This window comes from Oncorhynchus clarkii, chromosome 5 (assembly GCF_045791955.1).
Source record: "Oncorhynchus clarkii lewisi isolate Uvic-CL-2024 chromosome 5, UVic_Ocla_1.0, whole genome shotgun sequence".
Taxonomy (NCBI): Eukaryota; Metazoa; Chordata; class Actinopteri; order Salmoniformes; family Salmonidae; genus Oncorhynchus; species Oncorhynchus clarkii.
This window is the reverse complement of record NC_092151.1, coordinates 20881418-20892786: the sequence shown is the minus strand read 5'-3', so window position 1 is coordinate 20892786 and position 11369 is coordinate 20881418. Positions and strand designations below refer to the sequence as shown.

At 42.1% G+C, this 11369-nt stretch overlaps 1 protein-coding gene across 1 annotated transcript; it reads right to left on the bottom strand.

The window, feature by feature from the left end:
* Positions 1-783: 783 nt before the first annotated feature.
* Positions 784-4123, bottom strand: LOC139408509 (beta-crystallin B1-like). The gene is made up of 6 exons (XM_071152485.1): positions 4061-4123; positions 3236-3377; positions 2399-2517; positions 2019-2151; positions 1618-1760; positions 784-1176 (listed from the first exon to the last, which is right to left on the bottom strand). Exons 2-6 carry the CDS (start codon positions 3356-3358, stop codon positions 999-1001), a joined length of 696 nt encoding a protein of 231 aa, XP_071008586.1. The 5' UTR covers positions 3359-3377; positions 4061-4123; the 3' UTR covers positions 784-998.
* Between the last annotated feature and the right edge of the window lie 7246 nt (positions 4124-11369).

Genomic DNA, 11369 nt, shown 5'->3' with positions numbered 1-11369 from the left:
AACATATTTTCCTATTGGAGAGTCAACTGGATTAAGTTAGGGTAGGTCAAGAAGGTGAGGTAGCCTACATTTCTTATCAGAATTATTTAGCTACATGTTTACATCAGTATAGCGGCAGCTTTTTGTTGCAGAACTGGTTGATGTTAAAACAACCGGATGCTCTGTTGTAACCTAAAATTAGCTCATTTCATAATTTTCCTATTTTAATGATGATTTATCATGTCTACATCTTTTTCTTTGGTCATTTTATGGGACCATTGGCCAAAACTCAAAGGTGAACATTTTAAATCCCTCACATTTGTCAAATTTTGTGTTTTGTCATAAACTGACCATAACTCCTACGTCATAGCTCTAAATAGGAAACACATTTCAAGGTCCCATTGAATAACCTTATACAAGCTTTATCTACATGCATCCTCATGGTTAGGTAATAATAATTTAAACTGTTCAATCTATAGCTTAGAGACAGGGGGACTGTGCTGTCTGTCAGTGGTGAGAGGGGCTGTGTTCAACCTTTAACCCCTCGCTAATCAGATGGTCCTTTCTCAGTCTAACAGGACAGATGGAGAGGTGAGGGACAGAAGGAAGAGAGAGAGAGATGGACACAGTGAAGGAGGGAGAGACCGAGAAAGACAAAACATTGGGAGAAAGCAGTCAGACAGACATAAGGGAAGAGAGAGAAATAAACAGTGAATAACAAACCGTGAAAGACAGTGAAGCACAAAATGCTGTAGTAAAAATGTTGCCACAGGCTCTGAATAAAAGTAGTCCAGGCAAAAGGAATTCAAGTTTTTCAAAACATGTTTAATATTTGGCATCATAAAAAGTCATTTAGGTTGTTCCAGTTGGTACGATGCTGTCATTCTATCCCTTTAGGATGGAGGGATGAGGGTGGGTGAAGGGAAGGAAAGGAGGTTGGAGAAATAAAAAGCGCCTGTTGGGCGGGTTGAGTGAGGGAGGGCTGGCTGCAGTTACAGCGTCCGTCCACCAGAGTTCACTCACTTGGTGGCGGAAGTGAGGTTGAAGCAACCACGCTGATGGAACTGCATGTCCCTGACACGACGCATGGACTGGATCTGGGGCTGGAAGGCACAGAACTCGTTGTAGTGTCTGTAGTCACCACACTCAAACAGGTACTGGTAGCCTCTGTATCCGGGGTACTGGTAACCCACCCACCTGGAGAGAGGAGGAGATAGAGAGGATCAGTTTAGTTACCGTATATTTAGATTTATAGTATTTCTAGGCTGTTTTTAGATTAAAATGAAGTCATATAATGGAGTTCTACAGTCATAAATGTACCTTTGATATTTTATGACACAAAAACATGACACAGTCCTCCCCATGACTAACTGAATACTTCCCTTGTTGTAGGCACGGGACCTGCAGCTCTGCCTTAGGCTCTGGGCCATATGTCACTCTACTGCTACAAATTTATTACTACTCTATTTCTAGCTTCTCCTGCAGATATGAGCTTTATCACTGATATAGCTGATGATTTGTCAGTTTATTTAACCAGGTTCTCAGCAGCAGAGTAGCCCTACTGCTGTGATACATATAAATATAGATGTGGTGTGCGTGTATAAGGATGAGTGCATGTGTGTGTGTGTGTGTACTCACACTCCGCCAGGCACCCTCACGCTGCCCACCCTGTCAGTGAAGCCGTGCGCCCAGAGGGTGGGCACGTCATCCTCCTGGATCTCCATCTTATTGCCCTTGAAGTCAGAGAGCTCAAACAGACAGATCTTGTGCTCCATGCTGTCCTGATGAGGGAAGGAGGGAGAGAGGGAAGGAAGGGGAGGAAGGAGAGAGAATGTCAGGGTACAGTGTTGGAGGTTAATTCCACTAGCTACTGTATTAGCCCTGGTCACCAGATGTTTTTGCTTTAGCAAACTCCTTTGTCATTGTCATGTTGGGAATGTGTGTGTGAAAATGTGAGAGTGTGTTTGTGTGTGTGTTTGGCATGAGTCTATGTGTGTATGCGAATGTGTTTTATGTGTGTGTGTGTGTGTGTTCCTCACCATGCGGATGGGTCTGAGGGACATGAGGCAGTCGCTACGGTAAGAGTTGCTCCAGGTATCCCAGCGAGGGTACTCTCCCTTCTCCAAGATGAACATCTCCCCACGGAAGTTAGTCTGCTCAAAGGCAACAAAGCTGGAGAGGGGGGGCCATCAGGGACAGGGGGGGCACAAGGGGGAGATGGGGGAGAGAGGGATTAGAAGACGGGATGAAATGAGTGTGAAGAACTGTGAAAGAGTACAGGATCAGTGTTTGATCTCAGATGTTAAAGTGTTCCTGTGTTTTGGACTAGAATATAGTGGAGCTTACTGATTGTGTAATCATACCCTATAGGTGTATGTGTGTGTGTGATCTTTCCCTGTAGGTGTATGTGTCCACTTACGGGCCGCACTCAACGATGATACTGCGCACTCTCTCCATGCCGCGGTCACACACGTTCATGCACTCATTCTGGATCTCCATCATTCTGCCCTGGAAGTTCTCCTGGTCGAACAGCATGATCTGCAGGGGTCCGAGTTTAGATGACATCATCAACAGGAGAGGTCAAGGGTGAGGCACTGTCCTTATTACAGAAATATTGTATTCTATATTTGCCATTTTACCATAGAATTAGAATGAATATGGTGCCTTTTACTACTGCAGGTATGTAACTACTGTAGGACTCAGAGCCCTTTACAGTTGGGGCTGGTAACTACAATAACTCAATCTATCAATCAGTTAGAAAGCTCCATTATCACTCTGACTACCTGGACAGGAGCTTCCTTCCACTAAACCCAAAGCCCCCTGTACTGCTGTGAAGGCCGTAAGATGTCTGGGGTCATCTTAGATGTCTGGGGTCATCCACTGACTGAGTAGCAATGTTTCCAATCACAACAGACCTCCTGTATAATGCTCTATCCATAGTCAATTAACCCTGCTCAAATAAAGGCTAAAGGCAAATGGCTAACTTTAGACTGTTTGCTGCTCCCACATAATGGGTGGACATTACTCTTTTTTTCTGCTCCCACACAATGGGTGGACATTACTCTTTTTTTCTGCTCCCACATAATGGGTGGACATTACTCTTTTTTTCTGCTCCCACATAATGGGTGGACATTACTATTTTTTCTGCTCCCACACAATGGGTGGACATTACTCTTTTTTTCTGCAGTAACCATTTGAATCCAGCTCCTGTGCCAAGTGGGCTGTGTCTATATATAATGGAGATGTGGTGACTCACTTTGAAGTTTCCCATGCCAGGGTCTCCGGTCTTGGTGGCCTTGCTGGTGGCAGCGGGGGCAGGGGCTCCCTTGTCCTTAGCATCAGTTCCCTGACTGGAGGCGGACTTGGCGGTCTGAGACATGGTGAGGGATCAGGAGATTCTGACAGAGAGCGGGAGGGAGATGGAAAGTACGGAGGGAGAAGGGGTAGAGGGAGGGACAATGGAGGGAGGGGATGGAGAGATGAGTGTGGGAAGAGAGGGGGCAAGGAGAGGATGGAGGGATTGGAGAGAGGGGACAGGGAGAGGAGAGGTATGTCAGAGGAAAGAGAGGGTGGCGCAACCAGAGACAGTAAAAGGGAGTATTGACGGAAAGAGGGCAAGTGAGGAGGATAGAGATGCAAGTAAAGAGAGGGAAAGAGAATGGAGGGGTAGGTAGAGAGATAGATTGAGAGAAAGAGGGACAAGGAGAAATACATGTAAAAACAGTCAAAACACAATCAGGTAAAGGTGTGGTATCTATGTTCTTACTACAGAATGAATGTTTGTTGATTGTGTGTTACTATTTTATTATTTATTTTTGTAAATAACTAAGGCAGGACACAGAGGCCACACACTGTCATAGGATGGATCAGAATCACCAATAAGAAAGTAACCATCCAACCACCAATGTAGCAATCCAGCCTGGGGTCTGAGTGCCTCATGTAGGCCCTGAGGCCTGGGCCTCTGTTAGGGGCTCTGCCCCGCTCGAGGGTGACACACCCAGGCATTGTAGGCTGAGAGGAGTGGGCCCTTGTGTACTGTTTGCCGCTGTGGATTGTGTGTGTGGGTGGGGTGTGTCCTTACCTGTGTGTACAGCTTGTAGTGCCGTGTGGGGTAGGCTGGCTCGTGCTGGCCCCCTCAGTGCAGAGCCCTAGCTTTTATACCCTGGCAAGGGCCGAAAGCCGGGGCTCGCAGGACAATAAAAACACAAGCGTCATCAGAGTTGATCTGGACCAAATCACCCCAGGTCATCGCATCACCCAGAACCCCCCCCCCCCCCCCCCGCCCCCCGTGCTGCCTGTAAGCACTTTACTGTCAATGGAAAGCCCTGACAATGGCACTTTCCCCTCTGTTAGTGCGCTGGGCCTGTAAACTATAGCAGCATATAGAGAACAGGAATGCATAGACCTGAAGGGCGCAAGGAGTTAATCCTCTAACACAAACACACGCAGCTGCATGCACACACACATGCATGCACTCATGTACAGACACACACACACACACACAGACACATACACACAGACACACACACAGTGTTTCTCTCTTATCTTTCTCTTACTCTAACAGGAAAAACTTTACATGGTATAGCCTTGACTGATTTACTCCGTTCCTTCTTCTACTTCTTCTTCTTCTATGTAGTTCCAAGCACAATGTGTGAAAAGTAGTTTATGAATAAAGTTAAGATCACTATTCATATTTTTTTATTATAATAATTTATTATAATTATTATCGGAGAAAGGATATGGATATGTAAACAGGTGATAACGTCTCACAGCACTGTCTGTCTGTCTCCCACACATGTTTTACATGGATATAATGCTAATATACAGGCAGTATCACACAGCATTTTAAAACACAGAAAATGATGCTAAAGGAAGATAGAGGAGAAATAGTAGAGCCTGTATGACACTGACGAAGCCTTAATCCTTGTCTTTTCTCCTCTCTACTACTCTCTTCTTTCTCCTCTTTCCTTACCCCCCATCTCCCCGTCTCTCTCTACCCCCTCACCACAGGTCTTTATGGAAAGTGTTCATGTTCTACACACATTGTCCAATCAAGTACAGGTCCCTCCATTGTATAGGTCAATGTTAATGATCATGAAGTTATGGTTTTAAGAATAAAGATTTTCAATGTTGTGGATATCGTGATCCTTGAAAGATTGATTGATTGTTTGTTTGTTTGATTGGTTAATTAACTAATTTAGATAGATACAGTTCCTTCAGAAAGTATTCACACCCCTTGAAAATTTCCACATTTTGTTGTGCTATAAAGTGGGATTAAAATGAATTTAATTGTCAGTTTTTTGTCAACAATCTACTCAAAATACTCTAATGTCAAAGTGGAAGAAAAATTCTAACATTTGTAAAAAATAATATATGAAAAAATAAAACACTAATATATCTTGATTACAAACAGTTGAAGTCGGAAATTTACATACACTTACTTTGGAGTCATTAAAACTCAATTTCAACCACTCCACAGATTTCTTGTTAACAAACTATAGTTTTGGCAAGTCGGTTAGGACATCTACTTTGTGCATGACACAGTCATTTTTCCAACAATTGTTTACAGACAGATTATTTCACTTATAATTCACTGCATCACAATTCCAGAAGTTAAAGTAAACTAAGTTGACTGTGCCATTAAACAGCTTGGGAAATTCCAGAAAATTATGTCGTGGCAGCATCATGTTGTGGGGGTGCTTTGCTGCACGAGGGACTGCACTTCACAAAATAGATGGCTTCATGAGGAAGGAAAATAATGTGGATATATTGAAGCAACATTTCAAGACATCAGTCAGGAAGTTAAAGCTTGGTCGTAAATGGGTCTTCCAAATGGACAACGACCCCAAGCATACTTCCAAAGTTGTGGCAAAATGGCGTAAGGACAAAAAAGTCAAGGTATTGGAGTGGCCACCACAAGATGTCTGCCGGCAGGCACAATGGCTTCGGAAAGTATTCCTTCTTATTGGCAGGGACTAGGGAGTTCTTTAGGAAAAAAATAAACAGAATAGAAAAGCACAGGAAAATCCTAGAGGAAAATCTGGTTACGGTTGCTTTCCAACAGACAAATTCACATTTCAGCAAGACAATAACCCAAAACACAAGGCCAAATACAGTACCAGTCAAAAGTTTGGACACACCTACTCATTCAAGCGTTTTTCTTTATTTTTGTTATTTTCTACATTGTAGAAAGTAGTGAAGACATTAAAGCTATGAAATAATACAAATGGAATCATGTAGTAACCAAAAAAGTGTTCAACAAATCAAAATAGATTTTATATTTGAGATTCTTCAAAGTAGCCACCATTTGCCTTGATGACAGCTTTCCACATTCTCTCAACCAGCTTTAGCTGGAATGCTTTTCCAACTGTCTTGAAGGAGTTCCCACATATGCTGAGCACTTGTTGCCTGCTTTTCCTTCACTCTGCGGTCCAACTCATTCCAAACCATCTCAATTGGGTTGAGGTCGGGTGATTGTTGAGGCAAGGTCATCTGATGCGGCACTCCATCACTCTCCTTCTTGGTCAAATAACCCTTACAAAGCCTGGAGGTGTGTTTGGTCATTGTCCTGTTAGAAAACAAATGATAGTCCCACTCAGAGCAAACCAGATGGAATGGCGTATCGCTGCAGAATGCTGTGGTAGCCATACTGGTTAAGTCTGCCTTGAATTCTAAATAAATCACAGACAGTGTCACCAGCAAAGCACCCCAACACCATCACACCTCCTCCTCCTCCATGCTTCACGGTGGGAACCACACATGCGGAGATCATCTGTTCACCTACTCTGCGTCTCACAAAGACACAGCGGTTGGAACCATAAATCTCAAATTTGGACTCATCAGACCAAAGGACAGATTTCCACCGGTCTAATGTCCATTGCAAGTCTCTTATTATTATTGATGTCCTTTAGTAGTGGTTTCTTTGCAACAATTCGACCATGAAGGCCTGATTCACTCAGTCTCCTCTGAACAGTTGATGATGAGATGTGTCTGTTACTTGAACTCTGTGAAGCATTTATTTGGGCTTCAATTGCTGAGGCTGGTAACTCTAATTAATTTATCCTCTGCCGCAGAGGTAACTCATGTGGCGGTCCTCATGAGAGCCAGTTTTATCACAGCACATGATGTTTTTTGCAACTGCACTTGAAGAAACGTTCAAAGTTCTTGACATTTCTGGATTGACTTACCTTCATGTCTTAAAGTAATGGACTGTCATTTCTCTTTGCTTATTTGAGCTGTTCTTGCCATAATATGGACATGGTCTTTTACTAAATAGGGCTATCTTCTGTATACCACCCCTACCTTGTCACAACACAAATGATTGGTTCAAACACATTGAGAAGGGAAGAAATTCCACAAATAAACTTTTAACAAGGCACACTTGTTAATTGAAATGCATTCCAGGTGACTACCTCATGAAGCTGGTTGAGAGAACGCCACAAGTGTGCAAAGCTGTCATCAAGGCAAAGGGTGTCTACTTTGAAAAATCGCAAATTTGAAAAACATTTTGACTTTCTTAATTACTACATTAATCCATATGTGTTATTTCATAGTTTTGATGTCTTCACCTTTATTCTACAATGTACAAATAAATAAAAACCCTTGAATGAGTAAGTGTGTCCAAACTTTTGACTGGTACTGCATATACTGGAGTTGCTTACCAAAACAACATTGAATGTTCCTGAGTGGGCTAGTTACAATTTTGACTTAAATCGGCATGAAAATCTATGGCAATAATTCAAAATGTCTATCTAGCAATGATCAACAACCAATCCTAAAAATAATAATGTGGAAATATTCTACAATCCAGGTGTGCAAAGCTCTTAGAGACTTACCCAGAAAGACTCACAGCTGTAATCACTGCCAAAGGACACTGGAACACATGTTGTTTTGGCATGAGAAAACTATGCTATAATGTGTATAATTTGTTCATAAAGTGTGTGACTGGTTATTTTAGCCACATACAGTACATTTAGCATTAGCCACATTGCGGTAGCATAGTCATAGCAGTGGTGTAAAGTACTTAAGTAAAAAGTACTTTAAAGTACTACTTAAGTTGTTTTATGGGGTATCTGTACTTTATTTTTTACATTTTTGACAACTTTTACTTTTACTTCACTACATTCCTAAAGAAAATAATATACTTTTTACTCCATAAATTTTTTCTGACACCCCGAAAAGTACTAATTACATTTTAAATACAGGAAATTATCAGATTCCCGCACTTATCAAGAGAACATCTCTGGTCATCCCTACTACCGCTGATCTGGCGGACTCACTAAACACACATGCTTCATTTGTAAATGATGTCTGAGCGTTGGAGTGTGTCCTTGGCTATCCGTAAAAATAAAAAAATAAAAAATTGTGGGGTTTGCTTAATATAGGCAATCTTAAATGATTCATACTTTTACTTTTGCTACCTAAGTAATTACACTTTTTCTTTAGTATATTTAAAACCAAATGCTTTTAGACCTTTACACAAGTAGTATTTTACTCGGTGACCTTTACTTTTACTTGTCATTTTCTATTAAGGTATCTTTACTTTTACTCAAGTATGACAACTGGGTACTTTTTCCACCACTGGTCATACTGTAGCTCTGATGATAGCCAGATAGCTTTATAATTAGCTCATAGCAGTACAGTACAGTACAGTACCAGAAAAGTGCCTGTCTGTGTTAACAATAGAGTGACTGGCTAGTCAAGCAGTAGTCAACAGAGAGAAGAGCAGAGACAGGACTGTCACTAGCCTACCTCTCTCTGACCGGAGCCTGTGGATGGTTGGTACAGTGCATTCGGAAAATATTCAGACCCTTGACCTTTTCCACATATTGTTATGTTACAGCCTTGTTCTAAAATGGATTAAATACTTTTCCCCCCTCATCAATCTACACACAATACCCCAAAATGACAAAGTGGATTTTAGAAATGTTGGCAAATGTATTAAAAATACAAAACAGAAATACCTTATTTACATAAGCATTCAGACCCCTTGCTATGAGACTCGAAATTGAGCTCAGGTGCATCCTGTTTCCATTGATCATCCTTGAGATGTTTCTACAACTTGATTGGAGTCAACCTGTGATAAATTCAATTGATTGGACATCATTTGGAAAGGCACACACCTGTCTATATAAGGTCCCTAAGTTGACAGTGAATGTCAGAGCAAAAACCAAGCCATGAGGTCGAAGGAATTGTCCGTAGAGCTCTGAGACAGGATTGTGTAGAGGCACAGGTCTGGGGAAGGATACCAAAAAATTGCTGCAGCATTGAAGGTCCCCAAGAACACAGTGGCTTCCATCATTCTTAAATGGAAGACATTTAGAACAACCAAGACTCTTCCTTGAGCTGGCTGCCTGGCCAAACGGCGCAATCAGCGGAGAAGGGCCTTGGACAGGGAGATGACCAGAAGGCTCTGACAGAGCTCCAGAGTTCCTCTGTGGAGATGGGAGAACCTTCCAGAAGGACAACCATCTCTGCAGCACTCTACCAATCAAGCCTTTATGGTAGAGTGGCCGGAGGGAATCCACTCCTCAGGCACATGACAGCCCACTTGGAGTTTGCAAAAAAGGCCCCTAAAGGACTCTCAGGCCATGAGAAACAAGATTCTCTGGTCTGATGAAAGCAAGATTGAACTCTTTGGCCTGAATGCCAAGTTTCACGTCTGGAGGAAACCTGGTACCATCCCTACGGTGAAGCATGGGGGTATTAGCATCATGCTGTGGGGGTGTTTTTCAGCAGCAGAGACTGGGAGACTAGTCAGGAACGAGGGCAAAGATGAAAGGAGCAAAGTACAGAGAGATCCTTGATGAAAACCTGCTCCAGAGTGCTCAAGACGTCAAACTGGGGTGAAGCTTCACCTTCCAACAGGACAACAACCTGAAGCACACAGCCAAGACAACGCAGGAGCGGCATCGGGACAAGTCTCTGAATGTCCTTGAGTAGCCAAGCCAGAACCTGGACTTGAACCCGATCGAATCTCTGGAGAGACCTGAAAATAGCTGTGCAGCAACGCTCCCCATCCAACCTGACAGAGCTTGAGATGATCTGCAGAGAATAATGTGAGAAACTCCCCAAATACAGGTGTGCCAAGCTTGTAGCGTCATCCCCAAGAAGACTCAAGGCTGTAATCAAAGGTGCCAAAGGTGCTTCAACAAAGTACTGAGTAAAGTGTCTGAATACTTATGTAAATGTGATGTTTCAGTTTTTTATAAATTAGCCAACATTTCCAAAAACCTGTTTTTACTTTTTCAATATGGGGTATTGTGTGTAGATTGATGAGAGAAAAAAAACACTTGAATTAATTTTATATTAAGGCTGTAACATAACAAAATGTGGAAAAAGTCAACAGGTCTGAATACTTTTTGACTGTGCGTAGGGTTAAAGTGACTAGACAACAGGATAGATAATAGGCAGCAGCGGGTAGCCATTTGATTAGCTATTCAGCATTCTTGTTTGGCAGTTTTATGGCTTGGGGGTAGAAGCTGTTAAGGCTCCTGTTGGTTCCAGACTTGGTGCACTGATACCGCTTGCAGTGAGGTAGCAGAGAGAACAGTTTATACTTGGGTGGCTGGAGTCCTTGACAATCTCAGTCCTCTGTCACGTTTCTTGGCTTGAATATTTCCCTCAATCTCTATGTTTCTCTCTCTCTCTCTCTCTCTTTTTACTCTCTCTCTCTCTTTTTACTCTATCTCTCTCTCTCTTTACTCTCTCACCCCCTTATCTTTCTCTCTCTTTTTCCTTCTATTGCTTTCTTTCCTTATCTCTCTTTCCTTATCTCATTCCCCTCTCTCCCCCATTTTTTACACTCTCCCTCTCTCCCTTTTTCTCTGCCAAAATAGATCTCTACATTCCAGCAGCAAATGGAGCCTCCTGCTACTGTGTGTTATAAAACATGGACGCATGTCCTGATCATACTGACTGATTAACTATGATTAATGACAGGAATAACTAAGAGACACACCATCAACACTACATGCTGTGGCTCAATGTGGGCTAACAGAATAAAAAAGAAAAACAACAACTTTGTCAACAATCTAAAAGTCTTCCAGGCACAAGTTTAACTGTGTACATTTATTTTGAAGACGCTCGGTTTGAGTCCTGTCAACCTTCTACAATGACATTAAACTGATGATGTCATAACAATGAAGTCTTATCACACTTTACACACATATCAATTTACACACAATACCCCATAATGACAAAGCAAAAACAGGTTTTTAGACATTTTTGCAAATGTATTCTAAATAAAAAAAACTGAAATATAACATTTACATAAGTATTCAGACACTTTACTCAGTATTTTGTTGAAGTACCTTTGGCAGCGATTATAGCCTTGACTCTTCGTTGGTATGACGCTACATGCTTGGTACACCTGTATTTGGGGAGTTTCT

Bases quoted from the DNA above. Each gene is read 5' to 3' on its own strand.
- LOC139408509 (XM_071152485.1), bottom strand. From the start codon at position 3,358: ATGTCTCAGACCGCCAAGTCCGCCTCCAGTCAGGGAACTGATGCTAAG. The intron at 2,152-2,398 runs GTAAGTGGACAC...CCCCCTCTCCAG, and splicing joins ATCATCGTTGAGTGCGGCCC to CTTTGTTGCCTTTGAGCAGA. The intron at 1,177-1,617 runs GTGAGTACACAC...TCCTCTCTCCAG, and splicing joins GTGAGGGTGCCTGGCGGAGT to GTGGGTGGGTTACCAGTACC.